This window comes from Balaenoptera physalus (genome assembly GCF_965194825.1).
Source record: "Balaenoptera physalus genome assembly, chromosome: 20".
In the NCBI taxonomy this organism is placed as follows: domain Eukaryota; kingdom Metazoa; phylum Chordata; class Mammalia; order Artiodactyla; family Balaenopteridae; genus Balaenoptera; species Balaenoptera physalus.
The window spans coordinates 49114498-49141548 of record NC_138901.1 but is presented as its reverse complement, the minus strand read 5'-3'; the positions used below and the strand labels follow the sequence as shown (position 1 = coordinate 49141548).

At 57.4% G+C, this 27051-nt stretch overlaps 1 protein-coding gene across 27 annotated transcripts in view; it reads left to right on the top strand.

The window, feature by feature from the left end:
* MYO18A (myosin XVIIIA) overlaps window positions 1-27051 on the top strand; it is a 96494-nt gene that overhangs the window by 60689 nt on the left and 8754 nt on the right. For 21 of the 27 annotated variants that reach the window (XM_082442749.1, XM_082442758.1, XM_082442757.1 and 18 more), the window contains 25 exons: window positions 95-236; window positions 398-557; window positions 770-956; window positions 1277-1520; window positions 4177-4286; window positions 7459-7524; window positions 10586-10714; window positions 11439-11582; window positions 11972-12061; window positions 12193-12312; window positions 12511-12622; window positions 13054-13181; window positions 13512-13666; window positions 15466-15589; window positions 15679-15879; window positions 16437-16547; window positions 17020-17124; window positions 17392-17538; window positions 17902-18015; window positions 19385-19501; window positions 19690-19773; window positions 20233-20370; window positions 22456-22641; window positions 23028-23167; window positions 23946-23990. In XM_082442749.1, coding sequence (XP_082298875.1) covers window positions 95-236; window positions 398-557; window positions 770-956; window positions 1277-1520; window positions 4177-4286; window positions 7459-7524; window positions 10586-10714; window positions 11439-11582; window positions 11972-12061; window positions 12193-12312; window positions 12511-12622; window positions 13054-13181; window positions 13512-13666; window positions 15466-15589; window positions 15679-15879; window positions 16437-16547; window positions 17020-17124; window positions 17392-17538; window positions 17902-18015; window positions 19385-19501; window positions 19690-19773; window positions 20233-20370; window positions 22456-22641; window positions 23028-23167; window positions 23946-23990 — 3299 coding nt within the window. The remainder of the gene's footprint in view (window positions 1-94; window positions 237-397; window positions 558-769; window positions 957-1276; window positions 1521-4176; window positions 4287-7458; window positions 7525-10585; window positions 10715-11438; window positions 11583-11971; window positions 12062-12192; window positions 12313-12510; window positions 12623-13053; window positions 13182-13511; window positions 13667-15465; window positions 15590-15678; window positions 15880-16436; window positions 16548-17019; window positions 17125-17391; window positions 17539-17901; window positions 18016-19384; window positions 19502-19689; window positions 19774-20232; window positions 20371-22455; window positions 22642-23027; window positions 23168-23945; window positions 23991-27051) is intronic. The other 6 variants (XM_082442752.1, XM_082442755.1, XM_082442750.1 and 3 more) reach the window with 1 other exon arrangement.

Sequence of the window (27051 nt, the reverse complement as noted above, 5' to 3'; positions counted from 1 at the left end):
GTAGCATGTTTATAGTGTGCGGTTGGGACCACAGGTCCTAGCCCCCTTCACACAGATCCACGTGACACTGCGGGATTTCTTTCCTTCTGCATAGGTCCGCTCACTGGCCCGCACGGATGAGGCGAAGGGCCTGCTATGGTTGTTGGAAGAGGAGGTGCTGGTGCCAGGGGCCACTGAGGACGCCCTCCTGGAGCGCCTTTTCTCCTACTATGGCCCCCAGGAAGGTGACCGAAAAGGTAGGTGGCACCCCTGGAGGGCAGCTCCTCTGCTTCCTCTCCTGAGAACCCATTTATGTATATATGGGTCCAGTTGGCACTGCCTGGGGGGCTCACTGAGTCCACGGGCTTTTGGGGGACCTGTGCCCTGATGACCTGAACCTTGCTTGCCCCGCCCTCAGGCCAAAGCCCCCTCCTGCGCAGCAGCAAACCGCACCATTTTCTCCTGGGCCACAGCCATGGCACCAACTGGGTGGAGTACAACACGGCCGGCTGGCTGAGCTACACCAAGCAGAACCCGGCCACCCAGAACGCCCCCCGGCTCCTGCAGGACTCCCAGAAGTAAGAACACCACTCCGTCCACCCACCCCGGTTTTCTCTTCTTGCTGTTTGAGGGTTTCTCTGTAGTGTCTCTGTCGGGTGTGGGACGTGCAGCCCCAGCCCAGATAACCCAGGCCCCTGGCCACGGTGACCTAGGAGCTGGGAAAAGGAACGGCCTCTACTGCTACCTGAATGTGACTTCTTTCCCTCCTTTTCCTCCCCTCCTCTGGCAGAAAAATCATCAGCAACCTGTTTCTGGGCCGGGCGGGCAGCGCCACGGTGCTCTCGGGCTCCATTGCGGGCCTGGAGGGCGGCTCGCAGTTGGCGCTGCGCCGGGCCACCAGCATGCGGAAGACCTTCACCACAGGGATGGCGGCTGTCAAGAAGAAGTCCCTGTGCATCCAGATTAAGCTGCAGGTGGTGAGTGTGCCAGTGCAGGCCCTGGGGCACTTCCCGACCGCTGGCAGGTGGCCGGGGCCTTCTGGGCACACTCAGGTCACCAGTGCCCACTCAGCATCCCACTCACCTTGATTGCTGCTGGTGGGGTCCTCACGCATTGCTACCCCCTGTGAGTGGCCACCCGGGCCTAGTACGGGAAGGGTTGTCCAGGCTTAGCACGTCCTGCCCAGCCAGGGGTGGGACACCTGCCATCCTGCAGAGTGGAGATGCTGGCGCCAGTCCCTGGTCTCTTGGCTCGGGCTGTCAGAGCCCACTGAAGGCTGTCCCTTCCCCTTTGGCAGGACGCCCTCATTGACACCATCAAGAAGTCAAAGCTGCATTTCGTGCATTGCTTCCTGCCTGTGGCAGAGGGCTGGGCCGGGGAGCCCCGTTCCACCCACTCCCGCAGAGTCAGCTGCAGCAGTGAGCTGGACCTGCCCCCCGGAGACCACTGCGAGGCCGGGCTCCTGCAGCTGGATGCGCCCCTGCTCCGCGCCCAGCTTCGAGGCTCCCGCCTGCTTGATGCCATGCGCATGTACCGCCAAGGTGGGGCCCCCTCCCTCTCAACTCCTACCTCTCCCTCCTAGAGCTGCCCCTGCCCCTCCCCACCTCCCTAACAGGGCCTGTGGGGCTAGAGGGGTGCTGCTCCCCCCCATCTCCGACTGGCCCTAGATCTCTCTTCTCTGCTGCTGCCTCCTCTGGGGGTCTCTCCTTGCATCTCTCCAGCCCAGTCTGTTCCTTTCTCTTTTTCTTGCCAGCCTGCTGACCATCCTCTCCCTTCCACATTCCAGCCCTCCTCATCCCCTCCCCTCCCCAGCCCACGTGCCCTGTTCCCACAGCTCCCTCCTTCCGCCTTCCCTGGTTTGGACGGGTCAGCTCTGCCCACAGCAGCAGACTCAGTGTCCTTGTGGAGCAACTGCCTCTAAGAGTGGGCCAGCCCCCCAATGAGAAATGAAGTACTAAATCTTTCTGAAGAACTTAAAATTCCCAAGAAAGTTCAGACAGACCCTTTTTATGGACCCAGCTGGACGAGGGGCCAGACAGGACGATAACAATAGTAGATAACATCCTTAGAGCATTTACGGTATACCAGACACTATTCTAAACTCGTCCCACACAGTAACTCATTTAATCCTCCCAACAACTTCATGAGATGTAGGTACTAGTATCATCCCTAGATGAGGTGACTGAGGCTCAGAGAGGTTAAGTAGCTTGCCCAAGGTCACAAAGCGCATGAGTGGCAGAGCAGGATTTGACCTAAACAGACTAGTTTCTTTCTTTCATTTTTTTGTTAATATTTATTTATTTATATTTGGTTGCGTTGGGTCTCTGTTACTGTGCTGGCTTTCTCTAGTGCAGCAAGTGGGGGCTACTCATTGCGGTGGTTTCTCTGGTTGCGGAGCACGGGCTCTAGGCACGTGGGCTTCAGTAGTTGTGGAATGCGGGCTCAGTAGTTGTGGCACACGGGCTTAGTTGCTTCACGGCATGTGGAATTTTCCCAGACCAGGGCTCAAACCCGTGTCCCCTGCACAGGCAGGCGGATTCTTAACCACTGCGCCACCAGGGAAGTCCCCAGACCAGTTTCTGAGTAGGGTTTCGTTTGCCTGAAAAGTTACGAATTGCCAGGTTTCCGCCCTTTTCTCCCTTAGCTAGAAGAGCATGCAGCCTCCCACTGACCCACAGCCAGGTCCCGTTGAGGCATTCCACAGGGGCACCGTCACTTTCCCTTAGCAGCCAAAGCCAGGAAGCGGGCTCCCAGCCCTGCTCTAAATAAATCATCGATCTGTCCCCACGTCTTGATAAGGAGTTGCTGTTTATTATTTCAAAACCAGATTGTTACCGCTCTGAACCAAAATCAATGTGCTTACTCAGACAAGCAGATCGATGAGGCCAGCAGCAGACCCCCTCTCCTCCCCCAGCCCCCAGCCACCATCGATAGCGCTGATGATTAATTAAGATGCCAGGCATCCGGACCTGCTATCCCGGCCCATCAATTTAATTGCAATTCAGATACAATCAATAGCTCACTTTGTCTTGGCCCCTCAGTGGCCCCTGCCTCCTGTTTCAATCATCAGGCACATGCATCAGCCGCATCTCGCAGTTGGAAGGCTTCCCAGAGCCAGCTAGGCCGCTGAGGTGGAGCGAGCCCCCGACGGGTTGTCAGGAGCCTGGGTTTGGAGTCCAGCTCTGCCTCCAGCCGCAGCCTTTGTGACCCTGAGCAAGCCAGTCACTCCCCCTCTCAGGCCTCAGTTTCCACGTCTGGAGGCTGAGTTATATCCTGTCTAAGACCTCTTTTTGGTTTGAAATTCTGTGATTCTATAGGAGTGGGTCTCTTGGTCCACTGCCGTGGGCTCTGGTGTCCTCGGGGTGCCTCAGGGTAACCTCTCGCTGGCCACAATTCTGACCTTGCCCCAGCCTCAAGCCCAGACAGTAGGGAATCTCTGTTAGAGGTAACACTCTTTAGGGAAATGGAATCTACAAGCCTTTTTGGTCGCCTGGCCTAGGGCCCAAGGTCAGGAAAGGGACAGGAGGGGAGCCCTTTCTGAACACCCACCAAGTGAGCCAAGCTGTGCTTTCTACACATTTTCTCATTTAAGCACCATGACTACCATGCGGGGTAAGTGGTAGGGCCCCCATTTAAAGATGAGGAAACCGAGACTCAGAGAGGTTGAGTGACTGGTCCAAGGTCACATGATAGCAAGAGCCAGGGCAGGATTCCAACCCTAAGCCCTTGCACTTCTCCTCTCTGCTCTTCTCCGACGCCCTGTTTTCTTTTCTTTTTTTTCTTACTAAGTCCTCAAGACATCGTTCTCTGGCTTGTCACGGAGTCACAGACCTGGAGGCTAGAAAGCATCTTAGGGGTCATCCAGGCTCTTACCTCCATAGCATTCCTTCCAGGTGGTCAGCCGTCCCCCGTTTGCATCCTCACTGACAAGGAAGTTGCTTCCTTCTAAAAGAACCTGTTCCCTGTTTAATCCCTGCCGTCCCAGCATGGGGCAGCCCGGTTGTCCTCCCGCCTCCCATCCGTCGCCCCTGCCTCCTTCCTCTCCACTCTCCTTTCCCGGGGTGACCTCGACCACGGGCTCTCCTCCCCCCGCAGTCTCTTCCCTTTCAGGTGACTCTGCCTGGGCACCAGTGGCTGTTGGGGGCTCTGGGAGCAGGCGAGGCTGACGGGCCTGGCTCCGGGCCGCCCTCTCCCTAGGTTACCCTGACCACATGGTGTTTTCTGAGTTCCGCCGCCGCTTCGACGTCCTGGCCCCGCACCTGACCAAGAAACACGGGCGCAACTACATTGTGGTGGATGAAAAGCGGGTAGGTCTGGGTCCCCACGGCCCCGCCAGACCCTCCTCCCTCTGCTCAGACCCCTCCAGGCAGCTGCCCTTCCTCCCCTAGAGAGAGCCAGGCTGGCCCTGGCTCAGGTGCCTGGTTTGGGCCAACGAGGGCCAGGTCAGGGACACATGGCAGCCAGGCTATGGTGGTCGGGGGAAGGCAGCCCGGGGCACGGACGGACTGTAGGAATCACAGAAGAGCCACCCCCTTTAAAGGCCCAAGCTGAGGGTGTCTGCTCTCTGGTGAGCCAGACAATCACCCAAGAGCCTCCCAGGTGGCAGATTAGAACTAGTGTTTTGGGTGCCCCACTGGTAGCACCCGGGCCCCTCAGCCTTGACCTCCACACCAGGGCCTAGTTCCTTCAGCAGGAAGCTGTCTAGGGGAGGGGCAGGCATCCCTCCTTGGAGGAAGATTGATGTGGCAACACCTTCCTGGTGCCAGGGTGAGCCTAAGGCTCCCAGGGCAGGCCCCTTGTCAGCCAGGTTGGTGAATTCCTGGCTGTGTGAAGGGATGTCTCCCTGCCATTCTTGGCTGTCACCTTGACCCCCAGAGGCAACTCCTCAGAGAGCCAAAGGGCTCCTTGAGCCAAGGAACCCTCCTGCACTGTGCTCTGGCCTCAGGCACTCAGCCTGACTCGGAAGGCATCTCAGGCCTTAGGACGGCTCTCCTCAAAGAAAGAATGCTGTGCAGACCAGGGCAGGAAGCCTCCTGCCTCCTGCTGCCCCCCGAGTCACAGACCCACACTGATGGAGGCCTCAAAGACCTTCTCCCTACCCTCTCCATCCGGGACCTGCCAGTGTCCAGGGTGACCTTGGTGTGGCTATAGATGACCCACCCACACCCCCTTCTCTCTCACCCTTGACCTTCATTCCCGCCTCCCCCTCATGGCTACACCCAACACCTCATCATCCCTGGAAATTCTCCGCTCCTGAAATCTCTCACCACAGCCTCCTACCTGTGCGTCTGACCCCTTTCTTCCTCTCCGGACACCCGCTCTATGACTCCATCAACACCGCTCATTTCTGGAGCCCACTCCATTTTCTCTGCTCTGTCCATTCCCTTCTGACTTCACTTCCTTTTCCTCTCAGTCTCGACGCCGTGGTCCAGCCCTCCGGTCACTCGGCCTTCATCACCCTCAGCTCTCCTGAGCCTCCCATAGCACATTCCCTGCTCAATCCCAGCCCTGAAGGGCCGCCTTTGGGCGTCTGCTCTCCTCGGCTTGGGGCTCCCAAAGGGCTGTGGGAGAAATTTATACAACTGCGGGGACTTGAATTCCTATAGGTTCCTGGTCTCCAGGCTCACTGGACCCTTGGGCCCCATTTTCCACGTGCTCCATCCTTACCTGGCCCCTGTTCCGAGCTCCTTCTCTGCTATTCCATTCTCCATCTTTCTCCTCAAATCCTCCCCCACTGCACCTTCCCAGCAGTCGACCTTGCCTCCAAACGCTAATAAAATCGAGGCTCCAACTTCCTCCTGCCTTTGTACACTCCTCTCCAGGTGCCTCCTTCTTCCCCAGCCCTCCTGTCTGGGTGGGAGAGGTGTCCTCCCTCCCCTCGTCCAGTCCCTTCTTCCTGTGCTTCGGAACCCATTCCCTTTGGTCTCTCTGGAGACCTGCTCCATCAGCGATACGTCTTCTCTCTCTCCTGTTCCTCCGGCCTCTCCTTCTCTGCCGCCGGCTCTTCTCTCAGTGGAGAAACGTTCCACAGACGTTACATTCAGAAAGGAGCCTTCCATCAACCCTCCCTCGTGCCCTGCACCGTCGACACTTAGTTTCCTCTTGCTGCGCCTGCTCCACTGCCATTCATTCCTCCCCCAGTAGCTGCCTGCTTGCCACCCCTACACCTGGGACTGGTCTTGTCCTCCCACGCCCTCCATGTTGCCAGAGCTAATGGGCACTTTTCTGTGCTTCTTGCCAACATGTGACTGTTGACAGCTCTGTTCTTTTTGAAACATTCTCTGCTCAGCTTCTTTGCTGCCGCTCCTGGTTTTCCCCTTGTCTCTCTGTTCTTTCTTTCTCAGTCCCTCTAAGCTTCCCTTCTTTCACATGCCCCTGAAGTAAAGGTCTCTCTCTTCTTTAAGACTGCCTCCTTGGCCGTTATCTGTTTTCTATTCTATACCCTCTTCCTGGGCAGCCTCACTCACACCCATCACTTCAATTACCGCATATATATTGATGACTCCCAGATCAATGCCTCTAGCCCAGGCCTCTCTCCCACTCCAGATGTGCATTTCTATCTAGCTTCTTTCTGGGCTGCTCTACCTGTACGCCTTTATAGTACCTCAAACTCAGCACGCTCACACCAAACTGATTATACCTCCTCCCAAACCTATTCTTTCTCTTGTATTGCCTACCTTGGAGAATGGCACCAGTAACTAATTACTACACAAGTCAGAAACCTCCATGTGTCCCTAGCTTCCTCCCTCTCATCTAACCCTCCCCCACATCGGGCAAGGCTTCATCTCCTTAAGGTCTCTCGCATCTGCCCCTCCTCTCCTCCCTTTGGGTCAGGCTCTAGCCTTCTCTTCTACGGATTCCTGCCTAAGGGGTCCATGCATCCTCCACTCATGTGCCGGTGGGATTTCTATCAAGAGCAAATCTGACCATGCTCCTCCCCGAGAGAACCCTCCAGGGGCTCTCGGAGTACACAGGCTCACGTCCTTTGGCCCCTGCCCACCTATCTACTTGCCCCTTAACTGCTGCCCGCCGCACTCTCCAGTTATACTGAACTACTTGGAGTTTCCTCGGTGCTCCCTGCTGTCTTATGCTTTCAGGCCTTTACGCATGCTAGTCCCTCTGCCTGAAATGCCCTCACCCCTACTTTGGCTAATTCTTACTTGTATCTAAAGACGGCACAAGCAACACCTCCTCCGGGTGCCTTCCACAGCTCCCTTGTCTGGCTTAGATGCCTCCTCCTCTGTGTACTTCACCAGTTTTCTTGTCTCGCTCCCCAACAAGATAGCGTGTTCCTCTTGCAGTCATCTTTATATTCCCGGAATCCAGCACAGGGCCTGACGCTGCGGAAGCCACCAAAAGTGCTCGCTGAATAAATAGTGGACTGAACGGAGGACGGGAAGGGCTGAGTGACTGGGCGAAGCCCTGTGTGGAGGTGGGGAGTCCCCGGGCGGGCTCCCTGACAGAGGCATCTCTCCGTAGGCGGTGGAGGAGCTGCTGGAGTCCTTGGACCTGGAGCAGAGCAGCTGCTGCATGGGCCTGAGCCGGGTGAGTTGTCCCTACAGGAAGGCAGCCGCCCTCACTCTCTGGTCACACTTGTCCAGATGGCTTCCCCTCCCCTCCTGTGCTCCCTGCTCAGTCCAACTTCAGGAGTCTCCTGGGGCCCCTGCTGGGTCTTGCCCCCGCCAGCCCCCTTCCCCCCAAGCCACTCTGGGGCTGCCGTTCCTCTCAAGCTGCCCCCTTCAGGGCTGGGGGCCAGGAAGTAAAATACTCCAGCTGCAGCAAACTTGACTCTCCCTCCCTCTGAATAACTGGCTTGTTCAGTGCGAGGAACACCTCTGTGATGTCAGGAGGGAGTGGGTCAGAAGGTGGCCCTGAATTGGCCTGAGTCCTGGTGTGGGGAATGGGGAAGACAGAAGGGAGAGCCGGGAGAGGCAGGAAGGCAGAGCCTCCTTTGGTGAGTCATCTGGGGCTGCCAGGGTCCCAGAGAGCAAGCAGGGCTTGGTGAGGCTGTGCCGTCACCACCTGTCCACAGGCCGAATTCCTCACCTGAATGGAACGTCGTGCATAAAAGGCAGGCACACCCGGCCCCAGGTGGCAGTCTGCAGCATCGCTCCACACCAAAGGGCCAGCCGAGCGTCCCTCCCACGGGGCAGGGAGCCTGGGCACCTCTCTCTCCCGAGACTGGGAAGCTTGACAGGTGGCATCCACGTTTGTGCTTCAGGGGCCAAGGTGGGACGGAGAGCAGTTGGGAGCCGCCGGGAGGGTTCTGGACTGTCTATCTATCAGCAGAGAGGGAAGGAACTCGTGGGAGTATGAGGTGGAAGGGGATGCTCGCAAAAAAGTCTTGCGTATTGCTTGTCAGCTCTGTTCTCCCTGCTTTGCGTTCTGAGTCACGGTTTTGGTTCCTCTGCCCCTCCCTCACTGGGGATCCGTTTCCTGTCCCCTGCCTCTATCTTTGTCTGTGCTGCCCCTGGTTTCTCCTTTTCCTTTTGGCCGTGGCTGTCCCTGCTGGTCTGTATTCCTTGGTTTCAGATCCTGTTATTTTCTGCTTCTTTCCTTGTTCTCTGTGCCTTCTGTGGTCCCACCCTCTTTCCGTGTCACCTTTCTGGTTTTGGTCTCTGCCGTTGTCTGGCTCACCTTCTTGCTCTCCTCCTCCCCACCTGCCTCTAAGCTCAGGAGCAGCCAGCTGAGCTTCCTCCCTGGGAAGCCTGCAGTCAGATTTTTCTCTGCAGCCTCTTCTTGCTCTCTCCCTGGGTGGGCTCCTGTCATCTCTGGCAGGCTGTGCCGCTGCTGGCTGGCCTTGGGGCTGGCACCTCCTCCAAGGTATGTCTTGGATAGAAGAAGGCCTGTACAGACTGGTCCTCTTCCCAGCTGCCATCTCCGACTCTCTGCATCATCCCAGGTGCCTGGCTGAAACAGGAGAACCCCAGGGCCCACTCATGCTCAGAGGAGAATTAGGGGCAAAGTCAGATGTTTGCTGACATCTGGTTTGGGAGAGAAGTTTCAGGGCTTCTGGGCTGTGGTTAGTACTGGCTGGTGAGTGAGGATTCCCTGTGTGTTTGTCCCATTGCTTCAGAGGAAAGGGGGTCTCAACCTGAGCCCACAGGACCCTGAGGGTTCAGGCAAGGAAGTTTGGGTGTCTGAGAGCCTCCTGATGTTGTTTGTAAAACGTGTATGGATAGGTGTGTTTCACAGGGAGAGATGGCCCTGAGATGTCACCTAATACTCAAAAAGACTCAACCCCACAAATGTACAGCGGTTAAGAGAGGTTTGAGGCTCACTGCTCTAGACTCTAGACCATCCTTTCACTTCTCAGTGTGTTTCTGGGCCTTTTTCCATCCCCCTCCCTGACACCTCACTTCTGCCTAGTCAGACTGACCACTAGCATGTTGGCCCACCCTCTCGGGGGACTTGAGTCTCTCACAACCCCTGTGGAATCTCAGGCTCACGCATCGTGGGAAACGGAGGCTCAGGTACGGCTCGAGACCCACGGGAGATCCCAGGCGCTCAGCCCCGCGTGTTGCAGAGGACTGAGCTGGCTTTCTCCCAGGCCAGCCTCGGGGGACTAGGTTCCTGCCAGAGGCAAAGCTTTCTCAGCAGAAAGTGCGGGCTCTCTCCCCACTTCTTCCCTGGAGGGAGGCCTGGGGACACCGTGCCTATTGGTTCTGAATGTTTCCCATGGAGTTCACATCTTCTCTTTGTCCCACAAAAGGGAATTTCCTGTCTTCTGGGCAAGGTGGAGGTGATGTATACCTAGCTGGCCTTTGCCCTCTCCAAGGATACTAGAGTCTTTTTGTCACCTGACGGTTTCCCCCCTCTTCTTCTCTTAGCACAGAACATTTTACCCAGTCCCAGCTCAGGGCACCGAAGGGTGAGAGGAAAGGCTGGATGTGGGGACATCCAGCTGGTTCCTCTCACGCCTGCCCTCCAGCCCCCAAACCCATGTGACAGGTCCCTCGCCTGGGCCAACCCTCACCCACCCCACTGGCTCTTTCACGAGATGAAACCTGCGTGTGGGGGCAGGGTGTTGGCACATGAAAGAGGAGACAGTCCGACATGAAACGGAGCCGGGAGGATGCAGAGGAGGGGCCCGCTCCCCGGCCTCCCCCTTCTCTGCACACCGCATCCTGGGCCTTTTCCTTCTTAAACACATACACCACCATCCGCCTGATCGCAGGCAGCTGGAGGCCAGGGCGGCTGGAGCCTGTGGTTGGGCCTGCAGTGGCCGTGGGTACAGGGGCGTGGGCAGTGCTGCTGGCAGCCCTGGGGGAAGAAGCCACCACAGGTGTTGCTGAGGGGCGTCTCCCCATATGACCGGCTGCCGCTTCACGTCCTTCTTGTCCCAGATACCTTCCCTCCGGCCTCCCTCTCCTTTCATCTCTTTCCCACCTTGCTCCTCCCCTTCCAAAGCCTCCCCAGCCCCCAGCCTGGCCCTCCTCCCTCAGCCTCTTGCTTCCTCCCTCCTCGTAGACCCCGGGGTTTTCAGGCTCTTCCCAGGCCAAGGGCCACGCTCTGGGCCTGCTGGCTTTCTGTGCCAGCTGCTTGTTCCTCCGCCGGGTTGCCCCCAGCCCAGGCTCCCACCTTCACCTGGCCCGCTTCTCCACAGGTGTTCTTCCGGGCAGGCACACTGGCGCGGCTGGAGGAGCAGCGGGATGAACAAACCAGTAGGAACCTGACCCTGTTCCAGGCAGCCTGCAGGGGCTACCTGGCCCGTCAGCACTTCAAGAAGAAAAAGGTGCTGCTCCAGGGACATCCCCGTCCCACTCCTCAGCCTAGATGGGCAGAGCTGAGCTCCTGGGGGGGTGGGGGGGGGGGAGGGACACTCGAGGGAACATGTGGGCCAGAAGGCTGGTTGTGGGGCTATGAGTTATCATTATCTGGGGGAGAAGAGGCTGGACGTCCCAGGGGCAGCATGCCCTGGGCCAGGGCAGGGGATGGGCAGCTCCCCGGTGCCAGCGAGAGTGCCCGTGTACCCAGCGATGGGGCTGTGTGGCCTGGTCCGAGGGCTAGGGTGGTGGGGAGCAGGGCCTGGGCAAAGGTGGGCTCTGGATCATAGGCTGCTCCATGAAGATTAAGGAGCTGCGTCAGCGACTCCTTTTCTTATTAGCAAGTCCATAAAACAGCCAGTACCGCCGACTCTTGTGTTTCAGCAAGATTAGGTTTTATAGCACATCTAGGCCGGGGTGCTGGAAATAATCAGGTAGCAAATAAAGCAGACGAAATTATTCCTAATGATGGCGGAGCAGTTAGCACCCAGTGCGGTGCTCCCAGGGCCGGGCTGTCTGCTGCCCACTCTCTAAGGGATGGAGGGAGGCTGGGGGCAAGGGGTGGCTTAGGGAGTGTTTGACTCGGGGTCAGGTGGCCAGAGGAGCAGCCCAGCAGCTGAACTGGTGGTGGGGAGGGTCCTGGTGGGCTCAGGACTGAGAGCCTGCTATGTGCCACGCCCCACCCCAACTTAGATCCAAGACCTGGCCATTCGCTGTGTGCAGAAGAACATCAAGAAGAACAAAGGGGTGAAGGACTGGCCCTGGTGGAAGCTCTTCACCACGGTGCGACCCCTCATTGAGGTACAGCTGTCGGAGGAGCAGATCCGGAACAAAGATGTACGTAACAGCCTGGGAAGGCCACGCTGCCAGGAGGGAAGGGCTGTAGTTCATCCACGTGGGCAAGAGTTTTGCCAGCTTGTCTTGGGCTCCCAAGTGCTCCTTTGTTTAGTCCAGAGAGCTGGTATCCTTGAACTATGCCCGGCAAACAGAAGGCGTCCCTCTGGGGTGCTAGCTGAGCCCCTGGGTATCCTCTTAGGATAAGACCTCAAGCATCCTCAGCATATGGGGAAGGGTCTAGGGATGGAGCCGCAGCGAGGCAGTGGCTTCCAGTTCCCTTGTGTCCTGGCCCAAGCTTCACCAGCTTCATTCACCCCAAGGGTGCAGCTCCTGGGCCCCAACCTCTCCCAGTGCCTCTGGCTCACTTTGCCCGCCTTACTGCACCCTAGGAAGAGATCCAGCAGCTGAGGAGCAAGCTTGAGAAGGTGGAGAAGGAGCGGAACGAGCTGCGGCTCAGCAGTGACCGGCTGGAGACCCGGGTGAGTGCCTCCCAGCACCAGACAGACCAGCCCACCTCCGCAGGGTGCCCAGCCCAGGCGGCCCCCCACTGCTGTTCCAGCTGAGTGAGGCAGGCAGTTCAACTGGTGGCGACTCCCTCCCCCAACCCCAGATCTCGGAGCTGACATCGGAGCTGACGGATGAACGTAACACGGGAGAGTCCGCCTCCCAGCTGCTGGACGCGGAGACCGCCGAGAGGCTCCGGGCTGAGAAGGAGATGAAGGAGCTGCAGGTGAGGGCAGGACCGTGCTAGCGGCTGCCGCACTCTAGTGCCCACTGCTCCCCCAATGATAGGTGGCACCTCTGCCACCAGCCCAGAACCCCTGTCTGCCCCGGGTAAGCTTATGACTGTGGTCTCGGTGGTTCAGGGGCGCGGGTGGTACTGAGTGAGGGGGTGGAACAGCATACCTCATAACCTCCTCTTCTGCAGACCCAGTATGATGCACTGAAGAAGAAAATGGAAGTGATGGAAATGGAGGTGATGGAGGCCCGTCTCATCCGGGCAGCTGAGATCAACGGGGAAGTGGATGATGATGACACAGGTGGGTCGGAGGCTGGAGGACTTGGAAGTGGCCTGAATGGCAAGCTCTGATGCCCACCCCTAGGAAACCACACCCCTTGTCTCCTGTCTGTAGGGCTGTTTTAAGGCTACGTGAAATAAATTGATGAGAAAGTAGAGGTGCCAGTAAGTGCAGGCGATTATCGTGGAGGGCGGTAACAGCCATAATAATGATGATGTCTGAGGACCACGGTCTGGCGGTCCCTGGGGAGAAGACAGTGCACGTGGCCACATCACCCTCTCTAGGCTTCTCCCAGCTAGTGGCTCCTTCTGCCTTGGGAGGAAGCCACCGTTCCAGGGACCTTTCTGAGTCGCTCCAGCTGACTCCACCTGCTGCCCCATCCTTCGTCCCCTCAGCCCCTTCTCGGGGACTCTCAGCCACTCAGTCCTCCCTCGTCTGCCCCCACCCCACAGGTGGCGAGTGGCGCCTGAAGTATGAGCGAGCGGTGCGGGAGGTGGACTTCACCAAGAAGCGGCTCCAGCAGGAGTTTGAGGACAAGCTGGAGGTGGAGCAGCAGAACAGGAGGCAGCTGGAGAGGCGGGTGAGTCTGGAGGAGGGAGTGGCGGGCTGTGCTTGGGAGGAGCGGGGAGAAGCTGCGAGGGGTCGGTGCCACATGTTGGCCCAGGGAATGGCCGGAGCCAGGCAGGCCCTGGGAGCAATAGGGAAGGGTTGACACGTTTGCCTATCGGTTCAGGGGACAACCAAAGGCAAACTATTGTTAAGAGTGTCTTAGGTTCCCTGGACGACCCTGACTTCATCCCTCATCCCCACATCTCCCCCTCATTCACCCACTTCCTTCTCCTCACCTCTTCGACCAATACTCCTGGGCCTCTCAATGGCTGCTGACCCTGCACCCCATCTCGCCCCCTAGCTTGGAGACCTGCAGGCAGATAGTGATGAGAGCCAGCGGGCCCTGCAGCAGCTCAAGAAGAAGTGCCAGCGGCTGACGGCCGAGCTGCAGGACACCAAGCTGCACCTGGAGGGCCAGCAGGTCCGCAACCACGAGCTGGAGAAGAAACAGAGGAGGTGGGTGGGTCCCCTGCCCTGGACGCAGAGGACTTCCTAGAGCAGCCTGAGACAGGGCTCCCTGCCTCCCTCCAGGGAGGAGAGAAGAGGGGGCCTGAATTTGGCCAGGGGCTTTGCCTGCATGGTCACTCATCCTGGAATGTGAGTCAGGGTCTCACTCCTAAGGAGCACGCAGACCACAGCCCCACCGACGGCCTGCTCAGGCCTTCGCTCTCGGACATGCTCCCCTCAGTATGTGCTGTCACCCTGCCTGGGGCCAGGAAGGATGGGTGTCAGCCAGGGCCCGTGCAGGAACCACTCCACGGCGGCCCTGCTTCTTGCCCTCGCCCGGCTCCCCATCTCTCCCTTGCCTCAGCTACACAAACACACTCTCCCGACTAATGTCGTTGAACTATCGTGCCACTTCCATCTCGTTATGGTAATGACACAAAGGGGGGGGAGGTGTAGCCCTCACAGGAGAAAATCCAATCTAAATTAATTTCCCTGGCTGGGGATGGGAATGGGATGCCCTTATTAGTAACAGGGAGGAACCCACACACCCTGGGAACAGCAGGGTGCCCCAGGGGGTGGGAACGGCACCCGGTTCCCCGCTGCAGGGGACGGGTTCTCAGCAGACGCACCAGTTGCCTTTGTGAAGGGGCAGCCCCACACCCACGCCCCTGGGGGTGAGGACGGCAGGGCTGAGTCCTTTCAGTGACCCAGGGTTACCCTTGGCCTCCTGGGCTCACTCGGGCCTGCCGGTCTGCTGCTTTGCAGAGAGTGAGGGGAGGTAGGAAGGCCTTATATTTCTCCCTCCCAGCTCTGTGACTCTCTGCTTCCCTAGTTCTCATCTTTACCCCCACCTTCCCTTTTACCTAGTGGCACACACCCTTAGCGGGACACCCCGCCCCCGCTCAGAGCACCCCCATGGCAGTGCCAGCTCGGCCTAGTTACCGTCTCGCTGCACTCCCCGCTGGGCACCTTATTAGGTTTCAGCTGCCCGGAGTTTTCTTACTTTTTTTTTGATATGGAGCTGGGATGGGGATGAGCTGTTCAATTTTCGACAGGAAGCCGATTAGCTCTTCAGCGAAGGTGGTAAGAGGAGTTTCAGCAATTTGCTCCTTCTGTAGCGTCACTGGGCAGGAAATGGAAGGCTGGGAAGTGGAGAAGTGAAGAAAGAGGCCCCCGACCGTGGACCGTGTGCCCATTGAAGCACGCTGCCAGCTGGGCACAGTGGGACTGGGGCCTCCAGCCTGGTGTGGGGTGTCCTGGGGGTGACAGGGGTGCTGCTGGGGCAGGTGGGCCTGGCCAGGGCCTGGTGCTCAGAGGTGGGGCAGCAGCCAGCTGCTCCATCTAAAGTTGCCAAACTGAACTGTAGAAAGTGAGTTAGACAAGGCAGGACGTCCATTTCTACCCATTCTGATGCCCGCTCTGCCCTCGCCCTGGTCCCTCTGTCCATTCTTTGATCTGTGGAAAGGGAAAAGGTCGAGACTTAATGCCAGAGGAGAGTCTGCCCACCTCTTCCCTGGAAGCAGTCTGTGGTTCCCTCTGAGGCCCATCTGGTGAAAAGGCTCTTTGGACCTGTTTGATGAACTCCCTACCCACCCCATCCCAGACCAGGTTGCTCAGCAGGGCCTAGGTGGCCTGACCTGTAACCCCTGAATGTCACCTGACCACTGGCCCCAAGTTCAGGCTGCATGATTCCCCCTGACTCGGGTCCTGTCCATATCTGTGGCACCACTTCCTGGCGGCCTGTGGGTGCTGGAGACCTGGACTCTTCCCTTATCTGATGGAGCCGCCATGGCCACGCTCCCTCGCAGGTTTGACAGTGAGCTCTCGCAGGCACATGAGGAGGCCCAGCGGGAGAAGCTGCAGCGGGAGAAGCTGCAGCGGGAGAAGGACATGCTCCTCGCCGAGGCTTTCAGCCTGAAGCAGCAAATGGAGGTGCGTGGGGCTTCCTATCACCCATACCCCAACCCCATCACAGGCTCGGGCCAGCCCAGGGCCAGCCTCATCTTCTCTTTTTGCTCCAGGAAAAAGACATGGACATTGCGGGATTCACCCAGAAGGTTGTGTCATTGGAGGCTGAGCTCCAGGACATTTCTTCCCAAGAGTCCAAGGATGAGGCCTCTTTGGCCAAGGTCAAGAAACAGCTCCGAGACCTGGAGGCCAAGGTCAAGGATCAGGAGGAGGAGCTGGATGAGCAGGCGGGGACCATCCAGATGCTGGAGCAGGTGCTGAGGGCTTGGCTGAGGAAGGCACTGCCGTCCCCACAGCTACACCTCCTCTGGGTGTGGGCCAGAGGAGGACAAGATCCCAAATTCAATCGATCATTCCTTCTCTTATTCACAAAATATTGAGGGAGCACCTGATCTGTGCCAACCACAGTGTTAAGATAATTAAGCTTTCATGGTACTTTCCACAAGAACAGACCTTAATTGAAATCCACTGGTGAGGGGCTCAGAGTGCATGGCAGCAGGAAGGCCACGAGCCCATCCAGCCTGCCACTGAGCTACCATGTCAGTTCAGGGAGCTAGAGAGAGCCTGGAGGCCAAGTGGAAAAGCTACAGGACTGCCCCCACCCTCAGCAGCCTTCTCTGGGCCTGTGCCAGACATCTAGTAAAGGAGTTCAGCTTCTCTGGAGAAGCCACTTGCCATAGAAACAAGGTGGGAGCAAAGGGAGACGTTCCCTGCTCCCAAGCCTGGGGAGAGCAGCCCATCAGGGTGCAGTGGGGAGGGGTCAGGGTGCTGCTGGGAAAGAAACCCAGTCCCTACTCCCACCCACCTCCAGGCCAAGCTGCGGCTCGAGATGGAGATGGAGCGGATGAGGCAGACCCATTCCAAGGAGATGGAGAGTCGGGATGAGGAGGTGGAGGAGGCCCGGCAGTCATGTCAGAAAAAGGTAAAGCAATGGGCACTTACCTGTCCAATATAAATGCCGGTTCCCCCATCACTGCTTTGAAGTAAGGGCTTTTCTGTTTCTTTACCTTAGCCACACTATTTTCCATTGCTATTCAGGACCAGGAATCTCCGCTCAGAATCCTGGCATTGGCTGGGATGTGTGTTCTCAGGGTCTGTAGAGAAGCTCAGGCCCTTGAGGAGTTAATGCCCCCTGCTTTCTGTGCCAAGCAGCAGGCACAAGGGCTCTGGAGCAAGGGCTCCCACACGGGCCTGGGCCCCTGTGCATGGCCTGCCGTCCCTCCTCTCCCTCCCAGGCTACTTTGAAGCCCTAGGAACTTTGAATTCAGGGTCTGCCCCTCTGGGGTCATCCATGTTCAGCGCTGCCCCACTCTTTTCCCGGGGTGGGAGGATCCAGCAGGGAAGGGGCTGGCTGGCACCAGGCACTGAAGGGACGAAGGGGCCCCTGTTCCCAGTTAAAGCAAATGGAAATACAGCTCGAGGAGGAGTATGAGGACAAGCAGAAGGTGCTGCGGGAAAAGCGGGAGCTGGAGAACAAGGTGGCCACGCTCAGTGACCAGGTGAGTGGAGACTGCTGGCTGCCGCAGGGAGAGCTGGGAACAGGAGGGGTGCTGGTTCCGTAGGGCCCGCTGTCATCACCTGTGGGATGGGTGATCACATCCACTGCACACTGGGGTTTCTCACCAGCTGGCATAATCCTGGCACTTCCTCTGTCATTGCTCATTAGACATCTCTGAGAGTGAGGGTAGGGTGAGGAGTGGGCTTGGGGAAGACAGGAGGAGGCCCCGAGGCAGAGCCCAGAGCTCCAGCTTCTGGTGTCCACCCAGGTGAACCAGCGAGACTTTGAGTCAGAGAAGCGGCTCCGGAAAGACCTGAAGCGCACCAAGGCCCTGCTGGCAGATGCTCAGATCATGCTGGACCACCTGAAGAACAACGCACCCAGCAAGAGGGAGATCGCCCAGCTGAAGAACCAGGTATCTGCAGACAGGAAGCCATCAGCTTTCTCTCTCTCCCTCCTGCCCCTGTCAGTGGTTCTTGAATCCTCAGGAAGGGAGGTGACAGGGAAGTGGGGAGAAGCCAGACTCCCCAGGGTCTGCGCATGCTATATGCATGACTGTCAAGCCCAGGATGGTATGGACGGGCTTAGCATCCACCACCCCTGTCACGGGAGGAGATGCCGGTACACACACAACACATCACAGCCCTGGGGTCTGAAGTAAACAGAGGAGAAGGAGAGCTCCTGGGTTCCCTCTCCCCTGTGAGCCTCCTGCACAGCCCTCCTGCCCCCAGGGAATGGCTGACATCTCTCCCTGGGGCGGGGGTGGCTCTCTGTCCAGCTGGAGGAGTCAGAGTTCACCTGTGCAGCAGCCGTGAAAGCGCGCAAAGCAATGGAGGTGGAGATCGAAGACCTGCACCTGCAGATTGACGACATCGCCAAAGCCAAGACGGCGGTGAGGATGCGGGGTGTGCCGGGCCAGACTCAGGGGTCTGAGGGAGAATGGAGCTGTGACAGTGGCTGCTTTTACCCCAAACAGGGCTCATTCCCCAGCCCGGTCCCTTCACGCCAGGGCTTTCTGCGGCGAGAGCAGGCCTCCCCTCCTCTGCCTCTCCCTACTCAGAGCAGAGGCCTGGGAGGGGGTGAGGTGGAGGAGGGAGCCAGCAAGGGCCCATCTCCCTGTTTAACCACCTGCCTGTGGGAGCTTGGCCACTGGCCCCAACACCATAAATATAGGCAGCTAATGTGGCTGAGGGATGTAAACAGGTACCTAGAGATTAGCAGAAGCACCGATAAGAAGATGGGATGGCTCCGTTTCCCTCCCCTGCCCCTGGCCAGCCCACTGACAAGCCCAAGCGGCAGCTAATTAGAGCGCTTATTTAATGCCTCCCTTTTAATTCCCCACCTCTCCCATGGCCCATCCATCGGCCGAAAAATCATTACTGGGATACGGCCATCGGCCATCGGTACCTCCTCAGGCAGGGAATGGGGCAGGGGAGGAGGCTGGGCTTGGCTCTGGGCTCCCTTGGCCCCCCAGCTAGTCACCTGACTGCTGAGAGATGCCAATCTCCTGGGCTTGATTTATCCCCGTGACATTTATGCTCCTCAGCAGTTTTCAGGTGAGTAATTCAAATTCCTTAATTGTGTTAAAAAAGGCTGTTATAAAATTACCATTTTATTTAAATCCGAGTTAATAAATTTCTTGGCGGAGTCTTCCGCAGCTCCCCATGTCCTGGTAACAAGATGGATGGGGCAGAGAAGGAGCCAACGCAGTCATTTTGGTTTGGAATTACAGGCTAATAGATTCATTCATTTCCTGAAGCTGCTGTTGGCTGTCTCTTCTCCTCCCCCCACCAGAAGTGGACTTGGCTGTGGGCGCTGGATGGCCAGGGAGCAGGCAGTCCCAGGAGAAACATGCCAGGAGAGTTTCACAGATTTGAGGGGTCCTTCCTTGGGGCCTGAAGGGGGCAGAGTGCGCACAGGTTAGGGCCTGAACGCTAGTGCTAGGATGATGGGTCGTTGGTTCTGGACAGACCTTTTCTGCCTTCTCATTAGCCTCCAAAGAGCTGTCAGAAAGCAGCTGTCATTTAGCCCAGGGTCTGCCTCAGCTGCAAAGACAGCCCTTTTCCCTCAGCTCCCTGGCCCACAGCAGGACAGGCAGTTCCCTGAGCATCACTGGTCCTGGAACCTCCTCCAGCGGGTGGGCCTGGCCCTATCATCACCCCGTCCCATTGGAGGTGGCATAGGGAGGTTCAGTCTTTCCACCGAGAGCCATCAGGCAGGCCAGGCCTGATGCTCTCTGATCTGTCTTTGCCTCTGTCCAGCTGGAGGAGCAGCTGAGCCGCCTTCAGCGTGAGAAGAATGAGATCCAGAGCCGGCTGGAGGAGGACCAGGAGGACATGAATGAGCTGATGAAAAAGCACAAGGCAGCCGTGGCTCAGGTACCCTGCCCAGGAGTGCCCCACCACACCCTGCAGAAGCACTGTCCTCTGGTCCTCCTCTAGGTCCCTGGCACAGCCGCTTCTTTGGGGGGTCATGGTGCCTGTGTGCTCTGGCCTCAGTGTGGGGTGGGGTGGGATGGATTTGGTGCCCATGGGGGATCCTGCTTCAGCACCCTCTCCTTTCCCAGGCCTCCCGGGATCTGGCTCAGATGAATGATCTCCAGGCTCAGCTAGAAGAAGCCAACAAAGAGAAGCAAGAGCTACAGGAGAAGGTGGGGACCAGGGTCTCCCTTGGTAGAGAGAGGGTGCCAGGGTCACTGTGTGTGGGGACCAACTCCCAAGCTCACAGGCAAGCACGTGCTTCTCTCTGCCATCAGTCAGCGTCAGGAAGTGCAGAGGCCTAGGCTTGCAGCCATGTCACCATAGCAGACGTTTTGGCTTCAGCTGCCTCATTTCGCATTTCTATGCCCTCTCTGGTCCTTAGCTTTCTCTTTTCTCTCCAAAGGGCAAAATCTGTGCCCACGCAGTGCCAGGTGGGGAATGCCCCTGGCTCAGGGCCCCATCCTTCCACCTCCCTGTGCATCCCTCCCTCCCTCAGCCTTCTAGTCACCATGGTGATCTTGCTGGGGCGGGGGGTGGGGGTGGGGTGGGGGGCGGAGAGAGAACCTGCCCCTTCCCTTTCCAGGCTCAGTTCTTTCTTCCCTTCCTGCCCCCCCCAACCCCCCCCCCAGCTACAAGCCCTCCAGAGCCAAGTGGAGTTCCTGGAGCAGTCCATGGTGGACAGGTCCCTGGTGAGCAGGCAGGAAGCTAAGATCCGGGAGCTGGAGACACGCCTGGAGTTCGAAAGGACCCAAGTGAAGCGGCTGGAGGTGGGTGCACACTTCCCCGTCCAGTCCTCAGCAGGCAGGGCTGAGCGGCCCCAGCGGCTGGAGCCACGCATGCTCAGCAGGGCCCGGCAGGCCCGCAGCCGCTCCTGCTCCACGGAGGCCTCTGCCAAGCTGCCAGGCCAGCTGACGGGGCGGGTGCCTTCTCCCCCGCTCGCCAGGCCTGCTCTCTGCGCACCGTGCAGCCTGCCTGCTTTACATTCTGACTCTGTGCTTGCTTTCTGCCAAGGGACCAGAGCAGCTTAGCTTTTCGTCTTCATATTTTCCTCCACCGTGCACTCCCCCCGCCGGTCCCCTCACTCGCTCTCCGGCAGGGTCATAAATATGCAGCGGATGGCGCCACTTCTGCAAGGGCTGGAGTCCGTCCTCTCATCTCACCGCTCGCTCTTTCTCTCCCTCCCGTTTTCTATTCCCTTTTTTCCTCAGTTCTTCCCATGCTTGCATTCTCTGCTTTTTCTCCTTCCCTCTTCATTTTCCTCCATTTTTGCCCCATTTTTTCTTCTCCCTCTGTTTATTTTCTCCCCAATCTCATTCCCTTTCTTACCCTGACCTATTTCTTCCTTTCTCCCCATCCCATTTGTCCTCTCCCTCTACTTTTCACCCTCTTCCCTTCGACCCTTCTCCTTTTTCTGTTCACCTCCACCTTCTCTTTCCACCCCTCCTTCCTCCCAACTGTAATCTCCAACCTCCACATTTAATCCTTTCGGTTCCACTCTCCTGAAGCCAGCGTGCTCCAGCCCCTCCCTCTCCAGCAGAGCAGGTAGGAAGAAGGAGGCCAGCAGAATGATCTCTCCGGGTTTACACCCCTCTCACCGTATTTTAAGTCCTCCTCCTCCATCCCAAGCATGTAGACATCTGTCTGAGCACTGACAGGCCTTCGTGAGAAGTATGTTCATGGCGTGGGCGCTGAGGAGCACCCCGCCACCTCCGCATTAACCCCTGAGTCGGTGGAGCAGGAAGGAGGGTGGGGATGGAAATAGGTGACTATGGAGCTGGCAGTGGGCATCGGAGGGCATTAGTACCCTTGACCTTCAAAGAAAATATGGCTGGACCTCCCAGGACAGGGTCACAGTCCTCCGGAGAGCTAGAGAGAGTGAAGGAGACTTAGTAATCGTCTGTGTTCTGCCTTGGCAATATTTTGATCCACATTTTACACACAGGAAGGGTTAAGTAGGTTGCCTAAGGCCCCAAAGCTATCAAGGGACAGAGGAGGCCATTGGTCTGGTGGATGTAAAATAGGACAGACCTGCTGCACTTGCCTCCTTTTCTCATGGGCCCCAGTCCCTTTCCTCAACTCTCTCATTTTCCCTTCTGCTCAGAAAGGCAGTACTGTGGTTTAGATGCACAGAATGTTAAACACATACAGCCCTTAGAGATGTAGCCTTATTTTAGAGACATAGAGGCTGGGGGCTGAGAGTGGCGACCCCACGGCCAGTCAGTGGTAGAACCAGGATTAGGACCAGAAGCAGCGTTCTTCCCTCACACTCTGCCCCAATCTCCAGGGCATTTTTTGCTCAGCGTCCTGTGGCGCAGAAGGGAAAAATGTGTTCACGTTTCTGGGGAAAGAGAGATTCATCAGGCTTAGAGGAATGGCTTTGTGTTTGGCATGTGATGACTGTTTAGTCTCCTCCTAATCCAGAATTCTCAGTAAAGCCATTTACTGCTGAGCACAGGCCCTAGCTTTTGGAGCTTCTGGGTTTAGGGTCTCTGAGGGAAACCCTGGTGCCCGTGGAGGCCCCACACGTGGCATCAGTGTGGACAGGCCCAGACTCTAGCCAGAGCTCTCCTCCGACCTAGGTGGTGATAATGATGATGATAGCACCTTTCATCTTCCAGAGTCCCTTCACATACATTACTTTATTCGGGCCTTAAAAGACCCCTGGGGAATAGGTGTTATTCTCCCTTTTTTACAGAAGGACAAAGGAAGCCGCCTCCGAGGGCTTTCGTTGCTTGCCCACCTAGCCAGTGAGCGGGGCAGCCGGAGCTGGACCCAGGCCTCCTGACTCTGGAGCTCTGCCACACCCCGCTCCCTGCCTGGCTGATGGTCTCTCTTCCCACCTCCCTGTCCAGAGCCTGGCCGGCCGGCTCAAGGAGAACATGGAGAAGCTGACTGAGGAACGGGATCAGCGCACGGCGGCTGAGAACCGGGAGAAGGAGCAGAACAAGCGGCTGCAGCGGCAGCTCCGGGACACCAAGGAGGAGATGGGCGAGCTTGCCAGGAAGGAGGCCGAGGCGAGCCGCAAGAAGCATGAACTGGTAATGCCCCCTACCCACGAGGCCTGAGGCTGGCAGCCCTCTGAGAAGCTGCTAAGCACACACCTCCCCCGTGGGCTTGTGGAGGTGGGCTGCAAAGAAACCATGGTTTAATTCTAAACCAGAATTAGAGGGAAGAGAACATGTCAAGAACACAGTCCACAAAGCCTAAGGGCAGGCCAGGGGCCAAGGGTGGTACCGGAGTCTCCATCAGGCAAGGCCAGGCCTCAACAGCCCAGCAACAGCAGAGCAGAGAAAGCTCTGCAGGTTCTCAGCGGCACCCATGTAGCTGCTGCCTGGCCCAGAGAGACTGGAAGCCGGCCTTTTCTGGGGCAGCTGGGTGAGAGACTAGCCCTCCTGTGGACTGGACTGCCCCCTCTCCCTCCTAGGAGATGGATCTGGAGAGTCTGGAAGCTGCTAACCAGAGCCTGCAGGCTGATCTGAAACTGGCGTTCAAGCGCATCGGGGACCTGCAGGCCGCCATTGAGGACGAGATGGAGAGTGATGAGAACGAGGACCTCATCAACAGGTGAGGGGCCGCTATGGCAACCGTGGCCGGCTCGGAGGCCCTCTTGACTGCCTCCAGACCAGGTAGAACAGCTGCAATCTGGGTCTCCCCACCACTGAGCCTCCAGCCCCTCCTCCCCTCATTGCCAGACCCCAGCATGGACCCCATCCTACAGCAGCTGAGGGCTGGACAGCTGCTGCCCGGGTGAGACACCCTCCCCACTTCCTCCCTGTCCTTCTCCCCAGGCCTCCCAGGGACCTGGCTCTCCAGCTCTGCCCATTCAAGATGAGTTATTCCCCCGTTTAGCTGCATTTCTGATGGTGCCTGCCCCGCTCTGGGGAGAGCAGAGATTTAAGGGCCCTGGTGCCTTGTTACCGTGCCAGAGTTTTTCTCACATAAGACCCACCCAGGGAATGGTTTAGGAGAGAGATTTGTAGTCTTAGGCTGAGGAGGAAGTCACGAGGCAGGCAGACTGGCAGTGGGGGTGGGGTCAGGCCCTGGAGAAGCTCCCAAGGCTGCCCTGAGCAGACCCTCCCAGACTTGCCCCCATCCCACCTGAAGGCCGAGGCCCCATCCTGCTCCTGGGATGCCCGGGGAGCCTGCTCCTTTAGGGCAGGGGAATGGTGCCCCAGGCGGCCTGGACCTCCCTCTGAGGACAGCACTGTCCCACCTCCTGGTCTCAGCCAGCCAGAGCCTTGTCTTGCTGAGGAAGGAGGGGTCCTCGGCTGAGGGGTCCACCTTGGTTGACTTTTCTGTGTTCTTCCGGCCCCCTTGCCCACCATTTTCTTTCTGTTTCCAGTTTGCAGGACATGGTGACAAAGTATCAGAAAAGAAAGAATAAACCGTGAGGACTGGAGCGCACGCGCTCTCTGCCTCTCCTCGCGTGGTGTCTAACCTCCCCCTAACCCTGGGCTCCCGCCCTGCTGCATGTCGCATGTGGACACACAGCCTCCTCTCCTCCTCTGAGCTAGTCGCTCATGCTAACACAGCTCACTCTGTCCCAAGGGAGGCAAGGGGGCAGGCCGCGCCCTGTAGAGCGCAGGCAACAAGGGCGCTCCACCTGGAAGGTTCACTGGCCCCCACATCCTTGGTCGGCAGGATGGGGGCTCCGTCAGAAAGGAGAGCTCAACCTCATTGGGTGGTACCCACAGCCTGCCTTCCTGAGCTTCAGCCTCTGCCCCATCAGAAACCAAGTGTAGCCGCTTCCCGGCCTCTTTCTCTAGGGAAAAGTCTGTTTGGGCTGGATTTCTCCCCGTCCTTGGGCCCCTTTGGAGCCTGAGCTGCCTGAAAGAAGTGGGTATGTTTCATTTTGAAAGGTCCACCACCTTCTTTTGGCAGACAAGGGTAGAAGGTGAGGGGCATCTAACAGTTACTTGTTGGGAGAAAGCATCCCGGCAGGGGAGGGGAACACAGCCAGATGTGTTTACTTTACTCTCCGCAGGCACCTTGGGCAGAAGGAGGCCCCAGGCATTTGTGCTGCCGTCAGTGAGGTGGCGGGAAGCCCAGTAAATCCACCCCCTGTCCGTTTCCTTCTTTCTGGGTGGGAGCTGGGCAGCTGGGGCAGATGTGCGGGCCCTCAGGCAGATCGGGGCGATCCTCCTTCAGGTCCGACAGGGCTGGTCTTTGGAGGTTGTTGTTCTAGCGCCGCTTTGGGTTTCCTCCCCCACTCTCTCTTGCCTGGCAGGCCTCCTCCCCTGGCCAGGATGGGCTGGCGGCAGCGCAAAGGACTCCGTGAGAGCTAATGATAAATGTAATAGTGTGTAACAGTGATAGAGGGCCGCTGGAGCCCGGTTGTCACACGCAATTAATATCCCCTGCCGTTCTGTCTCCGTTTGTTTGTTCCCCCGCGATTCAGCTCCCAGTTAACTAATAGCACATGAGCCTGGACATAAATTATATTTGACGCGAGGTTTAATTCCGACCATTTAAAATTTCAACTGCCCCCCGAGCCTGCCTGCCCCTGGAGTTTGTTTACAGGCCTGATTATTTAAGGAAAAGAATCCAAACATCCTCTATAGGCTTGAAACTAAAGGGAAGGCAAGGGCGGGCAGGCCAGCTTCTCAACCCATTCGCTGCTCTGAATGTCAGGAGGCAAATTCATATTCTGGGCCCATGACTGTCTGTCCCCTGTGTGTTCCAGCCCTGCCATCCTTGGGCTGGAGGAGCTTCGAGGACTGATAAAATGCGCATTTCAGATCATATTCTAAACTACTGCACACGCGCACACACACACCAGCGTGCACTCATGCAGGCACATGGCCTGCAGTCCTAGCCAGGTTCCTGCTGACGGCAGAGGGGCTCTTTTCCTCAGCAGCTCTGGGCCCCAGCTCCGAGTTATTGAGCGAGTATGCTAAGGCAGCCAGAAAAATAATGTTTCGATTTACTTAGAGATACAGTTGTTGTTGCCATAACCCTAATGAAAGCAGTAAACAGCACAGTATTAAGGGAGATTTATACAGAAACGCTTTTAACATGTAGACATAGATTTTGCGATGCATACAGCACCTCCTTTCTAATGGTAATCAATATGGTTATGAACAGCGGTGATAAATTACAGGCTCAGAAGCTAGAGAAGGAGGTTTTTTGCACGGGTGTATAAGTCAGGTGGTATTGGCGTTCCACAGGGCCCGTGCACCATAGTAAATCTGCCAGGCTCGAACGGGCACAGGGCTTGCATTAGCAGTTTCAGGGCTGTCTGCTAAACTCCTGTTTACCCGGGGCATCAGCCAGCCTGGTCTTTGTTATAATTCTGTATTTGACGGAAGCCCATAAAATATGCTTCTTTATTCCCCTCCCCACGAGTCATGCTGTCTCACAATCCCCAGAACAGAGTCTGGTGGCTTCTTCTCTGTGTGTGTGTGTGTGTGTGTGTGTGCGTACACACACGCACGCACGTGTGCGCACCTGTGTGGCTATTTATTCAAGAACATAATTCAGGAACGGGGCTGCTCCTGTTGACACAGATGAAAGGAAATTTATATCAAGGAGAAATCCTAGCATATCCATGGCAGGGAACGTGGTGAGCAGACATTTTGCAGAATTCTAGAAGCAGTCTCACTCAGAAGCTATCTCCAAGCCCCTGCTGCTGTGTGAGGAGGTCACCGTGATTCCAGCATCAGAATTTGACTCCTTTGGGCTTTCTTGCAAGTCGAGAGGGCTCAGGCCAGCTTGGCCAGAAAAAAGCCCTGGGGGAGCAAGAGCTGGAGGCTTCCTGAAGGTGGAAGAGGAGACTGGGAGAGACAGAGCCCTTGCCTGGGATTTCTGGGCCCCACTGGATCTCCAGGTGCAGCTTGAATCTTGAAGCTGTTACGAACCCCTCGGGAAATGCTGCGGTCCCCTCCTTGTCCTTTCTGTTTCTTAAGGGCCAAGGGGAGTCGCAGGATGGGTCTGCGATACGGCCTATAGTGCCCAAGTTGGCACTGCGTCAGCTCAGGAGACTCCAGGTTCAAGCTCACTTGAAGTCATAACGAAGCCCTTCTCTTCTCTGTTCCATCACCAGCAGCCCCGCTCTTGCAGTGAAGGCATGGAAAGTGGCAGCAGCTGTAGCCACATTTTTGGGAGCAGGCAGACAAGAACAGCAGAATAGGCCTCAGGGAGGAGCTGAAGGGCCCAGGACTCCTCTTTTTAACCAAAAGCCATTTAGCTGTAATTGATGAATGGACAGTCTCCCTGTTCTCACTGGATTGGTTGGCTGAACAGCAGCCTGTCACAGAAAGTGGGGTGGAGGTGCCTCCGTGCTCCTCAGGGTCTTCTCATGGCTGTCACACAATGTGGTCTGCCGAGCGGGGCAGGGTCCTTGTGAATGGTGCGCTCATCCGTCTAACTTCTCTTGTTCTCTCTGACTCACTGATGCGCATGTTGCCCTGCGTCCCACCCCCACCCAAGACAAACCTGCTTTGCCACTT